Below are 22,767 nucleotides of genomic sequence, written 5' to 3'. Positions count from 1 at the left end.
TGAACGAAGAGAACTAAAAAAATAAACCAGATGTTTAAATAGTTGGACGAGGTTTGAGCAAATAATTGTCTTCATCAGGAATTGCCAACTTAAAGTGAAAGTCTCATAATTTGTCATAATTGGCATCCAGTTCCTCGTGGGCATAATTTGAAACAGCCAGAATTAAAATATTATTAATATGGTTCAGATGGTTCAGTTTCATTGATGGAAAGTTATTAACAATCAGTCAAGAGTCGCACAAAAGTATACCTTAGAGGAAACAACACTTTCCCTTCTTCCCCCACCCCCTCCTCATTTTTGAGAAACCTAGCGAAAAGGAGCGGTGATGATATGGCGTGCAAGGATTCTCAATGTTTGTATCTGGCCTCAGAGCCTTGTAAAGGCTGCGGGGACGTAACCTGAATCCGTGTTTAGATTTCAATTCGACTCATGTAGCTGATGAGAGATAAGGCTTCATGAGATAATGCTGGCTGTTCGTTGGACACGAGTAGAGAGGGCTGAGGGGGTTGGCCAAGACTACTTGTGTGTGTATAGTCTGAAGCCTTACATGTTCGAAGGGCTGTACTAGGTTGGGGAGGTGTGGCTGGTGAAAAATAAACTTTTTTTTCCCCTTTGAGTAAAGTTCAATCTGCCGAGGTAACCTCTTTGTTTGTCAGTTAAAAGACAGACTAGGGAAGAATTGAGCAGAAGGTTTTAGATCTGAGGCAATAGCCTCCCCTCTGAAACTAAGAGAGGGTTTTTGTGAGTCTGTCAGTGGTGTACGCTAGGAACACGGATTCTGAATGCCATGTACTGGAAGAGCTCGCAGCTGGTGGTGTGTCGCATGGAAAGCGAAGAGAAGTACACGGCTGGTGTGTGTCTTCAGAAGGTGAGGGTCTCCCTTTCTACCTTAGTCACTTTTATCGGGGCTTAACCCTCAGCACAACGACGAGGTGGGACGCATTCCCCCGCTGATAGACGCTGTGTCTTGTACAGTAACTTGGAATAAATTTCATCTGTTAATTTCCAGAAACTATCTGGGCGCTGTGATGGGACTATACTGATTTGAGGAGGAGTGGACTAAACCGAGACTAAGATTCGGGTCGAAGGGGTTTAATGATTTGGGAGTGGGTTACCGACTCACGATTCCGTCCTATAGTGATTAACGTAGAAATATGATAGGTCTTTAATGGCGCTAACTGTTCATACCCCTCTATCCAGTCTGTGTTCGGGGCCAGTCTGGCATAATCAGAGTTAGAAAGAGGCCCTTTGGCCCGTCGCGTCTGTACCGGTCAAAAACAATCCCCGAACAATTCCAATTTCCAGTCCTTGACCCCCACAGCTTTGTCCCGGCAACGCTAATATATTTGCGAATACTCCCGAAATGTTAGCAGTTCCGCCCCTATCACCCTCAAGGTGGCGGGTTCCAGACTCTCAACTTATTTTATTCGGGAGGGGGAGAGGAGAGACCGAAATCTTCATTTCTTCTTCCTAGCCCAAGCCCAAATCCCCTGTAGCGGTGGGAGGGGGTAACCAACCCCGCAATATTGTGTAAAATCAGTTAGGGTGGGGAATGAGTTATTGACTCCCTTCCAGGGTTGTTCATTGAGAGGGGGGGGGGGGGGGGAAGGTGGTGTGAAATCCTCCAACTCCCACCTACCCACAGAGTCCACCTCCATAGAAACTCCCGACTGCTTGGGAGCGTTAATTCAACTCGTGAGCGACCGCTCGTGTTTATTTTGTGAGGAGGAGAAACGAGTAGATTTGGTTTAAATCTGTAACCAGGCAGAGCTGACCTTCCCTCGGGATGGTTAACTGGAATCACCTGCACCAGGAATTGTTTTTTCTCGCCCCCCTCCCCGGTATAAATTGCCCAATTGAACAAATCTGGCGGGCTCCGTCATTATCGTTCAAGTGCCCTTATTAAACCTCTTCACCTCGAGATTACCCTTTCAAAGGCATTTAGAAGGAACAAGGAGTGCTTTAATTGAAATTTTTAACAAAAATCAATTTTCCCTCTTTTTTTTTCCCCCTCATTTGACCGGCGTTAGGAACTGATGGGTATAAATGAGGAGCTTTGTGTAACTTTAAGAGAAACGGAGTTGACACTTGAGCAGACCAGACTCTGCTACTGGACTGAATACTAAAGATTGTTTTGTCCAGAATCGAGGGCATTTGCTCTCCAAATCTCGCACTTTTTTTAAATGATTCACGAGCGTTGTCATGGTGAGGGGTGGGGGCGGGAGAGTGGCTAATTTTGAAATGGGGTGCGATAAATGTTCTTAGATTTCCTTACGTGCATCAATGTGCTAGAAGCTATCTCCAAATCTTTGCTCTTTTTCCAGTTTAAAAACCATGTCGGACGACCCTGAATCCACTTCCTCCAACTCTTTTGAAAGGATTTGGAAACGGAGTACTTGCAATCTGGTACCTAACCACTCACCCCCAATCTCCTCCCGTCATTCACATATTTGAGACTCACTTGCACTGGGAGGGGGCTAACTATCCATTTTCTCTTTTTTTACTGTAGACTAACTCTGAGCGGGTGGTTAAGGACGAATCCAGTTCCCCAGCTCCCTCGGCCTCGCCATCCCTATCTCCACAATCGATGATCTCTTCCAGGTCGTGCAGAAATATCTGCAGCAGCTGCGGCTTGGAAATAGTGGACCGATACCTCCTGAAGGTGAGGAAACACCGCCGATTCTGCCCCACTCCCTTTAAAAAAAAACACATACCGGTCTAATTGATCACTGCCAATTATTTTGGGAGTAATTCTGAGGCAGAATGGTCTTTGCCACCAAGAGACTAGCTATAGAACGTGCAATATTGTAAAGTTTTCCGAAATTGCTGGAAATGCTCAACAGGTCTAGCACCGGACCCGAAACGTTAATCTGGATTTTTCTTCAGATGCTGTCAGACCTGAGCTCTTTCAGCGACTTCTGGTTTTGTTCCTGATTTACAATTTACTTCGGTTTTTTATGGAGTTGGAATAGATAACCGTCTCGTCCAGGAAAGTGGGGCGAATGCAGGTGGGAAATTGTTGGCGGCATAGACTCCAGGGACTCCTCTGTCCCGCGGGAACAGCAGCCGTCTGGAAAATTGTTTTCCCTCGATTTATCCGGGTGTTATTTTTGAACCCTATTTAAACTTATTTGAGGATCAGAGTGGCCCTGTCCCTCCTCTGCGTACCGGGAGTGTGGGATTAAGCTTCCGTGCAGGTTCCCAATGTCCTCTAATCCTTACACCGAGACCAAACGTCGCGCTTTCTCAGATTAAACCTCATCCGCTTCATAGTTCCTTGAGGAGTTCTGATCACTAGTTACCCAGCAACATGGAATACAGCCTCTGACCAGCTCCATGCCCTGGCTAGGAGTTTGGTTTCAGCAAATTGGTTACCGCTTTTCCCCACCACGACAGGAGAAACCCCAGAACGTGAAAGGCACGAGGCTGTTTCAAATTCCCCTTTTTACCAGATTTCCTTCCGGAAAAACTGCTCCCGAAGCAACAGCTTGAGTACTTGAGGCTTCGTGTTTAAAAAACGCTATTTAAATGCGAACTGTTAAAGGTCAGTTCGTGTCTGCAATGTTTTCAACGACGGATCATTAAATCCGGTGTTTTCCTATTTTAAACTACATCTGGTCACTGTTAAAACTTTCAACCTTCTCCCTCTATTGAACAGTCTTAGTTTAGGATTGGACCCTGTGTACGTCCTTTCACCGACAAGAAATTAACTAAACGCCTTTTACAATCGTCAAGTCTTCACAAGATTTATTTTTAAAGACTGCAGCTGTGGTTCTTGAACAACAAGTAGACTCCCTGAATTCAGAGCCCACCATCAGTGGGGAAATAACCCGGACTTCAGTGTGACACTATTTTAGAATCCAACTCACGCCAAGTTCGGCAGGAAATGCCGATTGTTTGAACGTAAAAGGGAGTTGGCCCCCAGACACTGTCCTAGCTGCCCTTGGAGTTGTCACAGTGATAGAGCGGTTTGAGCTCTCTCTGTGGGGCTAATTTGTAATGTGGAGGGAACCCACGGTCCTGGACCACTTTCCAATTTGGAAAGAATTTTTGTCCCACCTTGTTTCATCCATTTTTAAATTATTTTTTTCAAATCCCTTGGGATGTTATTGGCTTGACTGCCGTCTCAGGTAGGACTTTCCGGATCACTGCAACTCGCTTATAGAACTCGCATATTCCCAATCTTTTCCGTCAATGTTAAACCTACCTGTAGAAACCTTGTTTTTTTTTAAAAAATTAAAACGCTTCTGACCGCAAAGTGCGTCGGGATATCCAGGAGTAGGCGCCATCCAAATGTTTTTCGCAATTGAAATGACTCCAATGGGGGAAGGAAACAAAAACTGCCTCTGAGACAGAACGTTCCAGGTTTGCTTTTCGCCTCAAACTCGTTTGTACAAGTTTGAAATACTTGTCCCGCTCCCTAATTGCCCTTGGACCGAGAGGCTTGTTCGGGGCCATTTCAGGGGGCAGCTGAGGCACACCACATTGCTGTGGGTCTGGAGTCTATGCAGGCCAGTCTGGGTAAGGATGGCAACCCCCTCTCCCCCCTCCCTTCCTCCCTTGAAGGTGGGGTTTTACTTTACTAGTAACATTGCCATGGTTATCATCTACAGTCGACATTATTGCCTGAATTAACTTAATCTGAAAATTGCACCCTCCAGTGAATTAGTCAGTGTCTCCAGTATTTAATTGTCCCATGGGATGGGAGAGGGAGGGGGTGGCTCTGGCTAGGTCAGCATTTAGAGAGGGGTTAAGAGTCGCATTTTGGCCAGACCAGGTAAGGATGGCAGATTTCATTCCCTAAAGGGCATTATTAAAGCAGATGAGTTTTTTTTACAAACGACAGGCAATAGTTTCGTGGTCGTCATGAGGCAATGAATTCAATAAAAATCTGGAATTGAATTTCTGCCATGGGGATTCAAACCCAAGTCTTGGGAATATTACCTGTGTCTCTGGATTAATACTGGTGATAACACCACGTGGTCATTTCCTCCCTGAGTTCAGTAACTTTCCTCCTCCTCCCCCCTCCCCCATCAATCTGGAGCTGGTTGGTAGCTCATGTTGATGTTTCCTGGTTGTGTGAGGTTGCTCATGGAGGCTGTGTTCTCTACCTGTGCAGGTGAATGAACTATGTTGGCATGTCCGATGTTTGGCCTGTAGTGTGTGCAAAACCTCCCTGGGCCGACACACCAGCTGCTACATCAAGGATCACGAAATATTTTGCAAACTGGATTATTTCAGGTACTGATCATGGGAATCTTCAGAAATTCTGACAGGGTCATCAATGGATCAGCTGAAAATGTGTTGCTGGTCAAAGCACAGCAGGCCAGGCAGCATCTCGGGAATAGAGAATTTGACGTTTCGAGCATAAGCCCTTCATCAGGAATGAGAGAGAGTAGCCAAGCAGGCTAAGATAAAAGGTAGGGAGGAGGGACTAGGGGGAGGGGCGATGGAGGTGGGATAGGTGGAAGGAGGTCAAGGTGAGGATGATAGGCCGGAGTGGGGTGGGGGCGGAGAGGTCAGGAAGAAGATTGCAGGTTAGGAGGGCGGTGCTGAGTTGAGGGAACCGACTGAGACAAGGTGGGGGGAGGGGAAATGAGGAAACTGGAGAAATCTGAATTCCAACCTTGTGGTTGGAGGGTTCCCAGGCGGAAGATGAGGCGCTCCTCCTCCAGCCGTCGTGTTATGCTCTGCCGGTGGAGGAGTCCAAGGACCTGCATGTCCTCGGTGGATTGGGAGGGAGAGTTAGTGTTGAGCCACGGGGTGGTTGGGTTGGTTGGTCCGGGCGGCCCACAGGTGTTCTCTGAAGCGTTCCGCAAGTAAGCGGCCTGTCTCCCCAATATAGAGGAGGCCACATCGGGTGCAGCAGATGCAATAGATGATGTGTGTGGAGGTACAGGTGAACTTGTGGCGGATATGGAAGGATCCCTTGGGGCCTAGGAGGGAAGTGAGTGTGGAGGTGTGGGCGCAAGTTTTACATTTCCTGCGGTTGCAGGGGAAGGTGCCGGGGGTGGAGGTTGGGTTGGTGGGGGGGTGTGGATCTGACGAGGGAGTCACGAAGGGAGTGGTCCTTGCGGAACGCTGATAGGGGAAGGGAGGGAAATATATCCCTGGTGGTGGGGTCTGTTTGGAGGTGGCGGAAATGACGTCGGATGATACGTTGTATACGGAGGTTGGTGGGGTGGTAGGTGAGAACCAGTGGGGTTCTGTCTTGGTGGCAGTTGGAGGAGCGGGGCTCAAGGGCAGAGGAGCGGGAAGTGGAGGAGATGCGGTGGAGGGCATCGTCGATCACGTCTGGGAGGAATCTGTGGTCCTTGAAGAAGGAGGCCATCTGGGCTGTGCGGTGTTGGAACTGGTCCTCCTGGGAGCAGATGCGGCGGAGACGAAGGAATTGGGAATATGGGATGGCGTTTTTGCAGGGGACAGGGTGGGAGGAGGTGTAGTCCAGGTAGCTGTGGGAGTCAGTCGGTTTATAATAGATGTCTGTGTTGAGTCGGTCGCCCGAGATAGAGATGGAAAGGTCTAGGAAGGGGAGGGAGGAGTCTGAGACAGTCCAGGTGAATTTCAGGTCGGGATGGAAGGTGTTAGTAAAGTTGATGAACTGTTCAACCTCCTCGTGGGAGCATGAGGCAGCGCCAATGCAGTCATCGATGTAGCGGAGGAAAAGGTGGGGGGTGGTGCCAGTGTAGTTGTGGAAGATGGACTGTTCCACATATCCTACGAAGAGGCAGGCATAGCTGGGACCCATGCGGGTGCCCATGGCAACTCCTTTAGTTTGGAGGAAGTGGGAGGATTGGAAAGAGAAGTTATTCAGGGTGAGGACCAGTTCAGTCAGTCGAAGGAGGGTGTCAGTGGAAGGGTACTGGTTGGTGCGGCGGGAAAGGAAGAAGCGGAGGGCTTTGAGTCCTTCGTGATGGGGGATGGAGGTGTACAGGGACTGGATGTCCATAGTGAAAATAAGGTGTTGGGGACCGGGGAAGTGAAAATCCTGGAGGAGGTGGAGGGCGTGGGTGGTGTCCCGAACGTAGGTGAGGAGTTCTTGGACTAAAGGGGACAGGACCGTGTCGAGGTATTGGGAGATGAGTTCGGTGGGGCAGGAGCAGGCTGAGACAATAGGTCGGCTGGGGCAGTCAGGTTTGTGGATTTTGGGCAGGAGGTAGAAACGGGCGGTGCGGGGTTGTGGGACTATGAGGTTGGAGGCGGTGGATGGGAGATTCCCTGAGGTGATCAATGGATCAGCCTAGGGTTGGGTTTAGTGTTGAGGGGTGTAGGGGATTTACATTAACATTTTCCGACTGTCTCCCATTACATTCTCTCTCTGTGCCACACCCCCCCACCCCAAACATTTTTGGTCAGTCACAAATATTGGGGGTGGGGTGGACTCAGCCAAATCTTTAAAATCTCAACTTGCAAAGCACTTCCATATGGTGGCAGTGGGATGTTCTTGATTAGTGGTGCTGGAAAAGCACAGCAGGTCAGGCAGCATCTGAGGAGCAGCAAAATTGACATTTCGGGCAAAAGCCCTTCATCAGGAATACAGGCAGAGAGCCCGAAGGGTGGAGAGATAAGTGAGAGGAGGGTGGGGCTGGGGAGAAAGCAGAGGTTTCCAGCATCTGCAGTCATTGTTTTTACCTAGTGGCCTGTTCTTGTCCACCCTAATTTTAAAACTGGGGCTGTTAGCCAAATACATCTGAATTATTGTTGGGTAAAGGCCATTTGGTCCATGTTTAGTCTATTTTTAAGACTCTAGCTTAGTCCCAAACTCGCGTTTTTCCCCATATCCTTATACACTTTCCATTTTAATCATCCAGTTCCTCAGTTGAACCAGTCCAACAGGTTTCCAGGAAGTGCATTCCAGAGCCAATGTAGTGTTGTGCCAGCTTTTTTTGTTTACTGCTTTTGCAGAACACTAAAAATGGTGTCCTCCCCTTGACCAGCCGGAGCAAGTTCACCCAATCCATTCCAACCTTAAGCGTTAGAAAACTATCAAATCTCCTCTAACCTTCTCCCTGGTTATTCTTCAAAACAGAAGTTTCTCACTCTGGAGCCATTATCAGCATCTCCGGTACACTCCAGATTTACATTCTTCTTAGTGGAGAACACCAATCTATGCCAGTGTCCTAGCTAAGTTCATCCAAACTTATGGGCGGCACGGTGGCACAGTGGTTAGCACTGCTGCCTCAGTGCCTGAGACCCAGGTTCAATTCCCGACCTAGGTGACTGACTGACTGACTGTGTGGAGTTTGCACATTCTCCCCGTGTCTGCGTGAGTTTCCTCCGGGTGCTCCGGTTTCCTCCCACAGTCCAAAGATGTGCGGGCCAGGTGAATTGGCCATGCTAAATGGTGTTAGGTAAGGGGTAAACGTAGGGGTATGGGTGGGTTGCGCTTTGGCGGGTTGGTGTGGACTTGTTGAGCCGAAGGGCCTGTTTCCACTCTGTAAGTAATCTAATCTAATCAAACAACCACCTATGTTCTACACTATTAAGAAGTCTGAATTATTGTTTATTGTCCTGACCCCTTTAATGTCTCGTATGTCAGAATTATTTTGAATTCTCTCCAGTTCTTTCTACCCGTGCATCATCTCTCACTTCCAACACGTGAAAATATCTGACCGCTCCTTCGATGTACTACAATCCTTTTGAAAATGTGTACTGTTCTTAGTTTGCAATTTTTGTCTGTAGGCTTTGAAATTTATCCTCTATACACCAAGCTCTGCTCACCAATACATCAAGAAAGCTTGGGGTGCTAATAAAGACCTTGACCAAACTCGCTACAAATCCACCAGCATGGAAAATATCCTTTGAACTTTCCTATCCCTTAGCCAATTTTGTATCCTCTACGATAGTGACACTTCTACTCCATGACCTGTGTTTTCCTCGGGTCTGTTATAGTATTGTTTTGAATGTTTTTTTGAAAATCATATGCCACAAGTCTTGATCTTATCAATACATATTGCTTCAACAAAAAGCTGTTAGATTGTTTTCCTTAAATCCATGCTAACTTATTTTAAAATCAATTCATGTTTCTACATGCCTATTTTATCTTAATAATAGAAATGGGCAAAAACACTAATATATGGAGTCAGTCTGGATCTCTATGGTGGAGCAGGCTGGAGGTTAAATGGTTCTTTATTTGATATCCCTCCAATTTAATTGTATTTAAAGTTGTGCAAGTGTGATTGAATAGTGGGTACCTTGTGAATGGAATGTGCTTTATCTCTTGGTCTGCTGCTTGGCTGTGCACAAGTTCCATTGCCAATATTGCTCCAATGAGTCATGTGTAACTGAACAATTAGAATTAAAGCTGCTCACCTTGGTAACACCCTCCAGAAAGTAAGAATTTTACACTTTCTATACCAGACACTATGGCATAGTGTTTTGCTGTTCAGGTGCCAGCTTTCACTGCATATTCAAACACCTTGTCTACCATCTTGAGAATGCTATAAATCCATGGAATCCCTTGAGTGTGGGAACAGTCCATTCTGCCCACCAAGTCCACACTAACCCTTTCAAAAGCATCCCACCCAAACCAATTTCTTTACCCTTTCCCTGTAACACTACATTTCCCATGGTTGGCACATCTAACTAAGCATCCCTGGATACTATGGGCCAATTACACACCCAGTTCACCTAAAGTGCACATCTTTGGGCTGTGGGAGGAAACTGGAGCAGCTGGTGGGAAATCCACACTGGCATGGAGAGAATATGTAAATTCCATGCATTTGCTTAAGAGTGAAATCCAATCCCAAGTCCTTGGTACTGAGGCAGTAGTGCTAACCACTGCTAAATGATCCATGTTAATGTTTCAGAAGTGAGTGGCTCTCCCAGTGTCTTGAGCTAATGATTATTTTGACATATCAGCAAAGCCATTTACCTGCTTTTGTTAGTGGGATCCTACTATGCACAACTTGTTTTCTGTATGTCTATACCATGACCATGCTTATGATCTGTCATAATACTTTGGCACATCCTAAAGGTCATGAAAGGTGCTACACAAATGTTCTTTCTCTGTTTAATTTTATCCTGAAGTAGTTGAATATTTTTAGGAGAAAACAGCAGTGAGATAAATTGCTGCTTTGTAACCTCTAGCCCAAAATGATTTTGTTTCACCAGGCGTTATGGGACCCGATGCTCTCGCTGTGGCAGGCACATCCATTCGACAGACTGGGTCCGCAGGGCCAAGGGTAATGTCTATCACCTGGCATGCTTTGCCTGTTTCTCCTGCAAGAGGCAGCTGTCCACTGGGGAGGAGTTTGCTTTGGTGGAAGAGAAGGTCCTCTGTCGGATACACTATGACTGTATGTTGGACAACCTCAAAAGGGCAGCTGAAAATGGTAACTTTTTCTGACAGTGGAGTTGAGGATATATTGGGTGTTAATAACTGATGCAGTTGCTGAATCTGGCTGGGAGGTGGCAAATGACCTTCAGTCTCTGCTCATCCTTCCCAAATGATAACTTTGGCTAAGGTTGGTCATTCTGATTAGTATACTGGCCAATCAGAGAGCAAAGTTACCATCTATTTGGATGGTGGTTGATTCAGTCGATGAATTCTCTCGCCTCCTTTGCGCTGTTTATTCAGCCTTCCTGCCTTTTTCTTTCTTCCAAGTTGCTCACGATACTACTGTCCATCTTAATTTCTAGAAACTCTAGGGCAATTCTGATTTGTGACCCAAATAGTTAAAAGGAATATTGAAAACAATGGTAGCATTTTATAAAATAAAAGGCAGATGCTGAAGATCTGAAGTTGCTGGAGAAACATGGCATGTCTGGCCATGTCTACAGGAAGAAAGCAGAGTTAATATTTTGTCGTGACTCTTCCAACTTCAGTTGGTGAGCACAAAAGTGATCTGCAAGAGTGGCTCCAGGGATGAGAAGCTTCAATTGATAATTGATTAGAGAAGTTGGGACTCTTCTCCTTGGTGAGAAGAAAGCTGAGAGGACTCTTTAAGTTTTCAACATTATTAGCTAGCTGGAAAAGGGAATAGGGAGAAACTTTCCATTTGCAAAAGGAAGTTGAATGTGACTGAGTAGATTTTAAAGGGATGTGCAAATGAGGCAAGGGTGATTGGAGCAACTTTTACTGAGCTGTTTAGGAATGAAAGCAATATGCCTCCATTGTTTGTAGGCAGTTTGATTGAAACATTAGGCCCTGGGCATTACCATTTAAAAGTAAGCGGGCTTGCCTGAGGAAGGGAAGATAAAGCAGTGGATAATACAGCCAGGTTAGACAAAGCTAGTGCAAATCATGATGGGGCCAAATGGCTGCCCACATTATAAGGATTGTTGTGACAAATAGTTATCCCTTAATGGCAAAGATACTATGGACATGATTGCATTAATGTACTGGAGGCTGGTGTATTTCCTTCATGACAAAAGTGACTACACTTCAAAACACAATCCTTGCCTGCAAATTACTTTGGGTAGCTGAGGTTATGCAAATGCAGTCCTCTTGTAAATTTGGGATGTCGGTGCTACTTGCAATGACCATCATTGTCCCTGAAAGTGAGTGAATACTCTCCTGCAGTCTATGGTGAAAGTTCTGTGATTGTGGATAATCCAGAACTTGGATCCAATAGTTAACTTTGGAAAGTCAACTGGATTCTGGATATATGTATATAACTAGTAGAAGGGTTGAAGGAAAACCAACAGGATTAGTTGGTGTGGTTGTCTTCGTGGAGAAGATTGTAGTATCTTTGAGGATTCAAGGAAAAACTGAAGGTAATTGGAAAGAGTCATTATAATTGTGCAGGAGCACTAATGTTCCCCAGTTTATGGGGTTCTTTGAAGGAGTAATGTGCTGGAGATAAAGGGAAGTCGTCAACGTTGGATTTCCAGAAGCTATTTAATAAGGTGTCACAAGATTGTGCCAAGTAGGGAGCTGATATGTAGTAGATAGCATCTGGTTTGGTGGATCTCTCTGGCAGAGAACGCAGGTCTTTTGGCAACATAGGAGTGGATTACTCCAGGGGCTTGAACCTTTCCCAAGGTGTATCAATTACTTGGATGATGGGTGCTAAGGCATCGTGGCTAAATTGAGTGGGTGGGGACAAATGATTGCACACTATGATTTCAGAAAATGTGAAATTATTCACTTAAAATAAATTTTAAAATTGTTTAACTGGAGAATAGGCAGATTTTAAAGGTGGAAAGTCTAGGCTTGCTGGTGTCACTCATTGACTTTTAAAAAAATTCCCTTATTGGTACTGATGACTGTTCCTTGTCTGAGAAGGTGGGAGTGAGCTGCCTTCCTGAGCTGGTGCAGTTCATGTACTGTAAGTTGACCCACCATGCCATGAGGGAAAGAATTCCAGGATTTTGACCCAGCAACAGTGAAGGAGCAGAGATATTGGATCTTTGAATTTCTGGAGTGCATCTTGTAGATAGCAGCAGGTACAGCTGAGTGGAGGGAGTGGATGTTTATGAATGTGGTGTCAATCAAGTGGGCTGCTTTGGTCCTGGATAGTATCAAGCTGCTTATGGTGTTGGAGCTACACCCATCTAGGTAAATGGAGTATTCATCGCAACTTTATGCCAGTAAAGTAAATAATTAAGGCTAACTAAGTGACATTTTTTATTTTCAGAATTAACATGATTGAAGTACAACTTTGCTCTGTACAAAATGTTGGGATTGAATCTGGAATATTGTGTATGCTTTAGTCTCCTTCCTATTGAAGGATGGATGTACATGTGGCTCAAGGTTTACTAGACTTTGATACCTTGAATGAGCAGCAATCCTAAGGGAAAGTTGGAAAAGCTGGAATTTTCCTCATTCTAAATACCAGTGGAATGACTTGATGCGAAATGAACCAAGTCTACTTGGTCAATTTCAGGATGTAGAAAGGTTTCTTTAAATGGCTGAGTCCATATCATGGGGACACTTAAAGATGGATGAGAATACTTATTTGTATTGAGGATTGCTACTTTGAACACTGCCTCATGGTGGCATCCTGGGATATTCCGATTGAGGCAGATTGATTTCCTTATCCAACAAGGAAGCTAGGTTCTGGATATGGGGCTTTTGTGATGCAGTGGTAGTGTATGTACCTTAGCTAGGAGGCTAGGTTCAAGACCCACTGGCTCCAGTGTCACCCCCCCATTCAGATGACGCTAGGTTATAGTCCAACAGATTTATTTGAAATCTCAAACTTTTAGTGTTACCCTTCAAGTAACTTAAACAGATGAAGAGGCAATGTTTTGAAAGCTTGTGATTTCAAATAAACCTGTTTGTTTGGACTACAATCTGGTGTCTTCTGACTTGTGACCTTGTCCACTCCTGTCCAACACTGGCACCTCCATCATGGTCAAAACATATCTGAAGCTCTGGGTAGATGGGAATGTGGACTTAAATGCATAACTTAGCATCCATGGTCTTGTTGAATGAGTGGCAGACAAGTTCAAGGGGCCTAATGATTTACTGCTTAAATCACTTTCATATGGAAGGGGCATTGTGCCAACCTTATTGGAAACTTTGGAAATTAGTGACCATCCTTTGCCTTGATAGTTCAGGGTCATGATTTCAAGGTAGTATTAAAGTCTTGGGAAGTTGCGGTGTCCTTTCTAAATAATCCTGCAACCACCAGTGTTCCATTGCTGAATGGATGCAAATCAACTGGGTGATTTTTGTCCTGAATAGTTTCTCAGCTGGTGGAACTACAAGAAAATGGAGGGTATTCCTCAAATAGTGGGCAGACTACAGAATCAAAGTTGAATGTTCACTGCAGAATACATTGCCTCTGATGTAAACTTGTAACTGCAGCATTTTTGTGGCTGATCTAATAAAGTTGGCTAACATTAAGTGTTGGGGGAAGGTGGGGTGGAGAGTGAGGATTACAGATGCTGGAGATTAGTATGTTGCTGGGAAAGCACAGCAGGTCAGGAAGCATCCAAGGAGCAGGCAAATCGACATTTTGGGCATGAGCCTTACATCAGGAAAATTCCTGATGAAGGGCCTATGCCCGAAATGTTGATTCTTTTGCTCCTCGAATGCTGCCTGACCTGCCGTGCTTTCCCAGCAACACACTCTCTCAACTAACATTTAAGCCCAAGAATGTTGATGCAACTAATTTCCCCACTTAGTCTTGTATGAAAAATAGCTTCTTAACACCAGCTGTTTTAAGTGATTTCTAAAACTCTACAGGTACTAGTTGAGAAAATATGGACTGTTAATCTTGTATCATGTGTTCTAGCTATGTTTTCCGGTTGCCACCATGTTGATCTAAATATTAATGGAATGGGTCTTTACACCTTTACAAGGTTCATCACAATCCTTGATTAGTCTTCATATGGCTAGTGTTAATATTCAGTTTGAAGGGTGAGAATTTTTTCCTGTTCTCCCTTCCATACACGTGTTAATTGTAACCTGCTTTAAGCTATGCCTCACTGGGAATGTCTTGCTATTTCTGGAACCCTGCTATTTCTGAAGTCATCACACCAGTTGAAGATTTTGGGATGTATGCAGAATTCATAAGTTTCCCTGTTGTTTAGTCCCAGGCTAACACAGCATGAAATTTGTTTTTTGAAGTAAACAATTACTGCAAATAGATTCTAGATCTAGAAACATTCTGAACTACCACCTTTACAGATTAAAACTTAAACCTTCTCAAATTATCCCTGGGAAATAAAAGCATGGGTGTTATGGATAAAGATAAAGACCAGGAAAGCAATCCATTGGTCTCATTTGCAGGATTTGCTGAGGTGATTTTTGTGCTTTCTCAATTTTCTTCTGAATGCTTCCACTGATTTTGTATGAGGTGCAGGATAGCTGGTTCATCCTTGTAAAATGTCTCCAGCTCATTCATTAAAAGTCAGTTTGGAGCAACTGTTGAAGGGGATAAGTAAACTGATTTTCTTAAGTGGCTTTTGTGTAGAGAACAAGACCACTCCTGAGGCTATCAAGATGGAATGGCTTCTCTGCCACAGCTCCAAGCTGTTGAGCTACCTGGGAGCTAATCAGTTGTTGCTCGGTGGAAGGCCTTTGTCATTGACCACTGGTCATGGGCCAACAGACCAATCAGTTCTTTGTTGCTGACTGAATTTCCATTTATAATACCCTTGGCTCAGACTTGCCTGCTGGCTTTCTCTGCTTGTTCTTGAGCCAGCTGTTGTGTCCCCACACTTGCAGTGGGGAGTATCTTGTTACTTGCTTTCAAAAGGCTGTGATCTCTTGATCTTTTTTTTACCCATTTGTCCAAAACCTAAATACTGAAAAATAATCAATGTCATGAAGTGAATATTGGGGCAGAGAGAATGTAAAGTAGTTCTCGGCCACTTAAGAATATTTGTAGAAAAGTAGTGCTTGTATAAATGGATCCAGTTGTGATGAAAGTTGAGGTTTATTGCTTTCATATCAATTTTAACTAGTGTCATGATGCCATGATATTAATGGGCACTTCAGTTGTCAGCATTAAATCTCAATTGTAGATCATTTTATTAGTTTCAAAGAAGTCCTCTTTCACTGAAGCATAAATATGCAGCATTATTGATTTGGTTTGCAATAAAAAATCTTTACGCAAAAAATGAACAATCTTGATGTGCAACAGCTTTAAAGATTTGGAAATGCCTAGTAAAATACAAGCCCTACAATCCTGTCAATTCCAAAAGCTCTCCTTTATAACACTCCAAGAATCTCTCTCTCCTTCCCTTGTAGGGCTTAATTAACCTGGTTTAAGTTCCCCATTTTTATTTAATAGTTCCTTCCTGGAGCCTTTTACAATTAAAGTATAGACTTTCTCAGCAAATTATTCCACAATTGTAACGAAAAATCTCTCATCCGGAACTTTTTAAACTGTTTACGCAATCTCTAGAAATACTAGCTCTTTGTCAGGAACAACTTTTATATATCCAGCTTCAACCAAGACTTTTTGGTAAAACTGCCAAACTGACCCTCAAAAAAAGCAGCTTCCTTAGCTAATCGATTTTCCTCTTTTTGAAAATCAAACTAGCCTTCTAAACTGAGAACTTAATGCACTGCTTACTCTATTCACTCTTAAAACGGTCTGAAATCAAATCGTCACTATACGCCAAGAATCAACATTGCAAAAGTGCTTAACTTGGACTAAAAGCCACATACGACTTGCTTAAACCGAAACTCTTGGATGTTAATGTCAAATGCTTTAAATTGCAAGTTGCATATGTTGGTTGCTATTGATGAGAAGGCATATGGTGTTAGCTTTTATTGATGACGGGATTGAGTCTCAGAGACACGAGGTTATGTTGCAGCTGTTCAAAACTCTGGTGTAGCCGCACTTGGAGTATTGCATACGGTTGTGGTTGCTGCATTATAGGAAGGATTTGGAAGGGGTGTGGAGGAAACTTACTAGGATGTTGCCTGGTATGGTGTTACGAGGAAATGCTAAGGAACTTGAAGCTGTTTTTATTAGGGGTGAAGGTTGAGATGACTTTCGAGACTTATAATCAGTGGGTTAGGTAGGGTGAATAGTGAGCCTTTTTCCTTGGATGTTGATGGCTAGCATGAGGGGACATGGCTTTAAGATTAGACTTAGTGTGGGAACAGGCCCTTCGGCCCAACAAGTCCACACCGACCCGCCGAAGCGCAACCCACCCATACCCTTACATTTACCCCTTACCTAACACTACGGGCAATTTAGCTTGGCCAATTCACCTGACCCGCACATCTTTGGACTGTGGGAGGAAACCGGAGCACCCGGAGGAAACCCACGCAGACACGGGGAGAACGTGCAAACTCCACACAGTCAGTCGCCTGAGTCGGGAATTGAACCCGGGTCTACAGGCGCTGTGAGGCAGCAGTGCTAACCACTGTGCCACCGTGCCGCCCACTAAATTGAGGAGTAACAGATATAGGACAGATGTCAGAGGTAGTTTCTTTACTGAGTAGTAGGGGGTGTGGACAGGCCTGCCTGCTTCCAAATTTAAGGGCATTGAAATGGTCATTGGATAAACCTATAGATGAGAATGGAGTAGTGTGGGTTAGATGGGCTTTAGATTGGTTTCACAGGCCAATGCAACATCAAGGGCCGGTACTGTAATGCTCTGTTTAATTGTGCAGAACAATAGTTGAGGTCAAATATGTGACTGATCTTGAGTGATGAAAGATTTGATGCTGTGGCTTTTATTACTGGGACTGAACATTGAAAAGCATTAGATTTTGATTTAGAGTAATGAAGGATTGGATTTTTTTTAGCTCAAAATCAATGTAAAACTTAAGGCAACTTTGGAAGAAATCTGACCAGGGTTGGAAGCAAATATCTGTTCTCTCGTAGAGAAGTGTAGGGCAGTTGAGGAAAGTTCATTTAAAAGTTTTTTAGTTTGTGAAACTTCCATAAGTGTTACCTAATCTGTTTCTAAATATGTTAAGCTTTCAGTTTTGATGATTCAGAAGACTTTATTGTTTACAGGACAATGGGTAAGCAGTTAGATCAAATTTGAATTTCCCTGGATTTACTGAAGTGATTGCTTTGGGAAATGAGATTTCATACTGTTCTAATATTTAGTTTGTTTTTCCTTTTTGTAGTAAGCTGGTTGTTAAAAGAAATTAAGCTTCACGTACCTGTGAATAACCAAGTTAAATATTTTATGATCCGTCAAGTCATAATCCATTCTGACTCCAAGTCTGATCTAATTGGATCATAATGGACTGGGGGGGAAGCACAATGGGAAGATGTTTGTCTTGGATGTTTTCTAATAGTTCCATATTTTGTGAATCTTTAGTCAGAATGTATTGAGTTTCTGAAGCTGTAACTGAGGAGTTAATTGCTTATTTTCCCTTTAAGAGTAGAATGTTTCCTCAAGATGAGAAGTTTGTTAAAGTTTAAATGAGATGAGTAAGCAGAAATCTGGTAAATAGAATGAGAAGGCATTCACTTTGGCTGGAAGATTCAAATGTTTTAGTTTGACTGACTGTAGAGTTCAAAGGGATTTGTGTTTTAGTGAGAGTAGTCAGTGCTGGTGCAGCATGTAATCAAGACTGTTGGGATGTTACCTTTTGCAAGAGGAATGAATATTATGTTGATGCCTTAGATATATAGGGTATCAGTAAGGCCATCTCTCTCCAGTTTGATCGTGTGTGTGTACACATATATGAAATGAGCAGGTTGTTTCGAGGGAAGGTGGTGAAGATGGGATTTTTTTCCATGGGAGTTTAGTGGAATGACTTGACAAAAGGGTATATGATTTCAAATCTCCTTGGGCAAGGTGGAAAGTTTATTGTGTGCTGGAGTCTGGATCTCTGTGCCACCCTTCCAGGATACATGTGATTAGGGATTGAGGGGCTTTGGAATTCTCCGCATGCAGAGATGGAGGCAGGTTCAGTGTTATGTTTAGACGCTAGAATCAAAGCTGTTGGGCTAGACCATCTTAGCAGGCAAAAATGAGGACTGCAGATGCTGGAAACCAGAGTTAAGATCAGTGGTGCTGGAAAAGCACAGCAGGTTTGGACAAAAGCCCTTCATCAGGAATAGAGCTCTATTCCTGATGAAGGTCTTTTGCCCAAAACGTAGATTTTCCTGCTCGAATGCTGCCTGACCTGCTGTGCTTTTCCAGCACTACTCTGATCTCGACCATCTTAGCAATCTAACCAGCTACAATCTTGTGGTGGAGCTGACTGAAGGGCCAAATAGTCTACCTCAGCTTCAAACTTGCATAGTTTTCATGTTTAAAGTGAAGGTTTAACAAGTATTTGATTCTGTTCAAAATGGTTTCATTTGCTGATATTTATCAGGATAATACAAAAGCAATTGTTCGTTCTTGGGTTCATGATGCTGTCAACAGTGAGTTTTTTTTTCCTTTGGTGGACTAAAGGTGAAGTAAAAGAAGTTGGTTCTCATTAGTCAATGTGTGCAGAAGCAAATCTTGAATATTAAATTCCCATGGCGTATCTATGAAATCTGCCAACTTAAATGGAAATTCAATAACTTCTAGAGAGTTAACTTAGGTTTTCATAGCACAAAATTTATCTTATTGCGATTTAATAAACTTCATTCTCCTCTAGATAAATGAAAGTACACTATAGAGCTTTGTAATATGAATGCAAGCATGATTGAAAGTTTTTAACAGACCTTTTTTGGTAATTAGTTTATGATCAAATTACAGTGCGACTTCCTTTCCTGCAGCAATGTGGATGCAATGTTATACCAACATTAAAGGATTTAGTGTAGCAGACACTGAGCAGAGGTAGAGGGAATTTTGGAGAACGAGCGGTTGCATCATCGCAATATGGCCTTCTACAGGCTGAAACATAGCAATATATTTTTGATTTTGGGTTTGAAAGAGCTGGAGGCTTGCTCCCACAGAGTGGAGGCTAAGCAGCCTGGGTCTTTGACAGTACAGGAGCCTGGAAGTTACCACACAGGACTTTCTCCCTGTAGCTGGCAGAAATTTTGCATGGGGCCACATACTGATAAAGCTGTCTGTGCTGAACTAAATCAAGAAGACCGAGGTAAACTGGGAGAGTGTGATGCCAGTGTGTAATTGCTGTGAATAATTCACTTGAAGGAGGCTTCTGGCTCAGATTATTTGATCTGGGATAGTTGTGTGTGGAGAGGGAGGTGGATCTCTTGTATTGACTATTTTTCACATGCACTCTTGATTGCAACTATATCCTTATAGGGAACGGAGTGACCATGGAAGGAGCACTACCAACCGAGCAGGATGTCATTCAACCCAAACCAACGAAACGAGCACGGACCAGCTTCACAGCTGATCAGCTCCAGGTAATGAACATTTCACCAAGTATTGATCCTGGCCCTACCTCTGATTACTTTATTGAATGATTTTTTTTTTGTTGTCTCTTGCAACACAAGAGGCCTTAAGTTTGAAAGTTTACTTGAGGTGAAAGTTTAAGTTATACACTTTCAAATCCTGGATGCCAATTGTCAGCATCAGAATTTGTTTGGATCTGGTCACTAGTTTGGCAAGGGTTGTTAGAATTCTGGGTCAATGGTTTTGTTCGTTTACGGAGTCAAGGGAAACTGTCCAGTTGTCATGTTTCAGGAGTTTGATCACTAGTTCAAGGTATTGTACAAGTTTGAGGAGATGACCTGTCTTTCAGTCTAGTTGAATGGACAATTTCTGACAATGCCATAAAACTCTAAATTGTTACTTTTTGGGTTCAGTCATCCCTTTTCATGCAGTCTTTTTAATTGACACTTTAAAGCACTATATTTCAATTGCAAGCTAAGTGTCTATATCAGTTGAAAACACCTTTTTGTTTCCAAGCTACAGTATGTAATGATACTGGGGTGTCCTTCTATACAGGAGAAAGTGAGGACTGCAGATGCTGGATACCAGAGTTGAAAAGTGTGGTGCTGGAAAAGTGCAGCAGGCCAGGCAGCATCTGAGGAGCAGGAACCTTCCTGAAGAAGGGCTTCTGCCCGAAAAGTCGATTCTCCTGCTCCTCGGATGCTGCCTGTCCTTATATACAGGTCACTATAAGCAAGCATACAGATGAGGGAAATGAGATGTTGGCCTTCATAGTGAGAGGATTAGTAGGAGCAGGGATGTCTTGCTGTAACTATAGAGGGTATTGGAAAGACCACACCTGGAGTATTGTGGCCTTGGCAGCTTTATCTGAGGAAGAATGTTCTGGTTAGAGGGTGTACAGCAAAGATTTTTTCCAGATTGTTGGCAGAGATGTGCAAGGAGAGACTGGATTACTTGGGACTATCTTCACAGAAGAATGAGGGGGATCTTGTGGAATTGTACAGACTTCTAATGGGGCTAGATGAGGTAAATGTTGGAAGGATGTTCCTGATAACCAGAGTTCATGATAAAGTTACGTTCTAAGATATAGAGTAGGCCACTTAAGATGGAGAAGAAATGTCCTCACCCAGAGTGAGCATGTGGAAGTCTTACCCCAAAACAGTTGAGGCCAAAATTCTTTGAAGAGTTAGATATGGTTCTGAGAACTGAAGGGATCAAAAGGTATGAGGAGAAAGCAATACAGTACTGAGTAGGATGATCAGCCATGGTCCAGTGCTGAATGGCCTAATGCTCCCGTTTGCTATGTTTTGAATATCATAGGCTATGATACTGGAAATGGCTCTTTCATATTTGGCCTGTCATCGTTTGCTCTCACCCAAGAGGATTTGAGATCACTGTTAATGTGTGAAAGATTTCTCCTTCAATGTTCTATTGGAGTGGTCTTGTTGATATCACTGCTTCAGTGCCTGGAAATAGTATTTGAACCCACTACTTCTGGCTCATTTGGGATACTACTAATTAAGTTACAGCTACCATTTTATGTAAAATGGGAAAGGACATGTAAAGAAAAATATTAGCAAACTGACAGCTGCCTAGAGCAACACAAGTCTAATAGTAAAGCAATGTTTAACCAGGTGGGGAGAGAAAGGGGAAGGCGGTATGTCATATCCAATTGAATTTTAATGGCTTGATGATCAAAATATGTTGGAATAACTAATACTTTGACTTTCAATAACTTTTGGAATACTGTCTCCCTCTATCTTGATGTTGTGAAACTTGAAAGGGTTCAGAAAAGACTTACAAGGATGTTGCCAGGGTTTGAGCTGTGGGGAGAGGCTGAATAGGCTGGGGCTGTTTTCCCTGGAGCATTGGAGGCTGAGGGGTGATGTCATAGAGGTTTATAAAAACATGAAGGGCACGGATAGGATAAATAAGATCTTTCCCTGGGATGGGAATCCCAAACTAGAAGGCATATGTTTACTGTGAGGGGAAAGATATAAAAGAGACCGAAGGGGCAACTTTTATGCAGAGGGTGACTCCTGTGTGGAATGAGCTGCCAGATGAAGTGGTGGAGGCTAGTATAATTGCAACATTTTAAAAGGCATCTGGGTGGGTATATGAATAGGAAAGGTCTGGAGGGATATGGGACTAGATTAGGTTAGGATATCTAGTCAGCATGGCTGAGTTGGACCAAAGGGTCGATTTCTGTCTGTATGTCTGACTCAGTTTAATTGAGGATTGGACATCAGGTTCTATATCTAGGCTGAAATAAGCTAGCAAGGAAATTGAGGGAGTTGGTTTCCTTTAGTTATGCTACTGAAGGTAATATTGCCATCTGGAATTACTCTTGGATCTAGCAACACTAATTGTCATGTCTTGTTACAAGCCCCATCACTTCTGGGATGTGTCACAGGCTGGCCCACCGTTTATTGCACTTGAGATGAATATGGTGAGATTCATAACATCTCCACATTCACTCTTAAACCTCTTTAGAATTCCAAGTTTCAGTGAGATCCTTTTTCTAAACACTGTACAGGCCCAGAAACTTAACCGCTCACAGACACATGGGATCATTCTTGTAAATCACCTGGACCACCTCCAACACCATAAATATGGGATCAAAAACTGTTCAGTAGCCTTCTTGAAATGAATGTTTACATTGTATTTGCTGTCCTAATTACCAACTGAACCTTTATCTTAACTGAGAATCCTGAAAAACATTGAAAAGACCTTTTTATAATTCAGATTTCTAAAGCCTTCCCCGTTTTGTAAATAGTCTATGCTTTGATTCTTCCTACTCATGAGCGTAACTTCACAATTTCGACATGTATTCTGTCTGCCTTTTTGCTCACTCTCCTAACTTGTCCAAGTCATTCTGCAGCCTCCCCGCTTTCTCAACAGTATCTGTCCCTACACCTAACTGTTATTTGCAAACTTAGCAACAAGTCCTCTGTTCCTCCATCCAGATTAATATGTGAATAGCAATGGTCCCAACACTCACTCGTGAATCTCCAATAGTCACTGGCTGCCATCCTGAAAAAGACCCCTTTTATTCCCACTCCCTGCCTTCTGCCAGTCCTCTCACCATAA

General features: G+C 43.5%; 1 protein-coding gene across 5 annotated transcripts in view; it reads left to right on the top strand.

Annotated features, from left to right (window-relative positions):
* The window catches only part of LOC132819205 (LIM/homeobox protein Lhx8-like), a 53,556-nt gene that overhangs the window by 7,316 nt on the left and 23,473 nt on the right, over positions 1-22,767 (top strand). Inside the window, exons 1-6 of one of the 5 annotated variants that reach the window (XM_060830663.1) lie at positions 473-868; positions 2,325-2,406; positions 2,510-2,662; positions 5,120-5,241; positions 10,114-10,334; positions 19,585-19,688. In XM_060830663.1, coding sequence (XP_060686646.1) covers positions 783-868; positions 2,325-2,406; positions 2,510-2,662; positions 5,120-5,241; positions 10,114-10,334; positions 19,585-19,688 — 768 coding nt within the window. In that variant the 5' untranslated portion in view covers positions 473-782. Of the gene's footprint in view, positions 1-472; positions 869-2,324; positions 2,407-2,509; positions 2,663-5,119; positions 5,242-10,113; positions 10,335-19,584; positions 19,689-22,767 lie in introns of those variants that run through there. The other 4 variants (XM_060830666.1, XM_060830662.1, XM_060830665.1 and 1 more) reach the window with 4 other exon arrangements.

Source organism: Hemiscyllium ocellatum, chromosome 9 (assembly GCF_020745735.1).
Source record: "Hemiscyllium ocellatum isolate sHemOce1 chromosome 9, sHemOce1.pat.X.cur, whole genome shotgun sequence".
NCBI lineage: Eukaryota > Metazoa > Chordata > Chondrichthyes > Orectolobiformes > Hemiscylliidae > Hemiscyllium > Hemiscyllium ocellatum.
The sequence above is the reverse complement of the archived record's forward strand: the minus strand, read 5'-3'. Positions and strand labels throughout refer to the sequence as shown.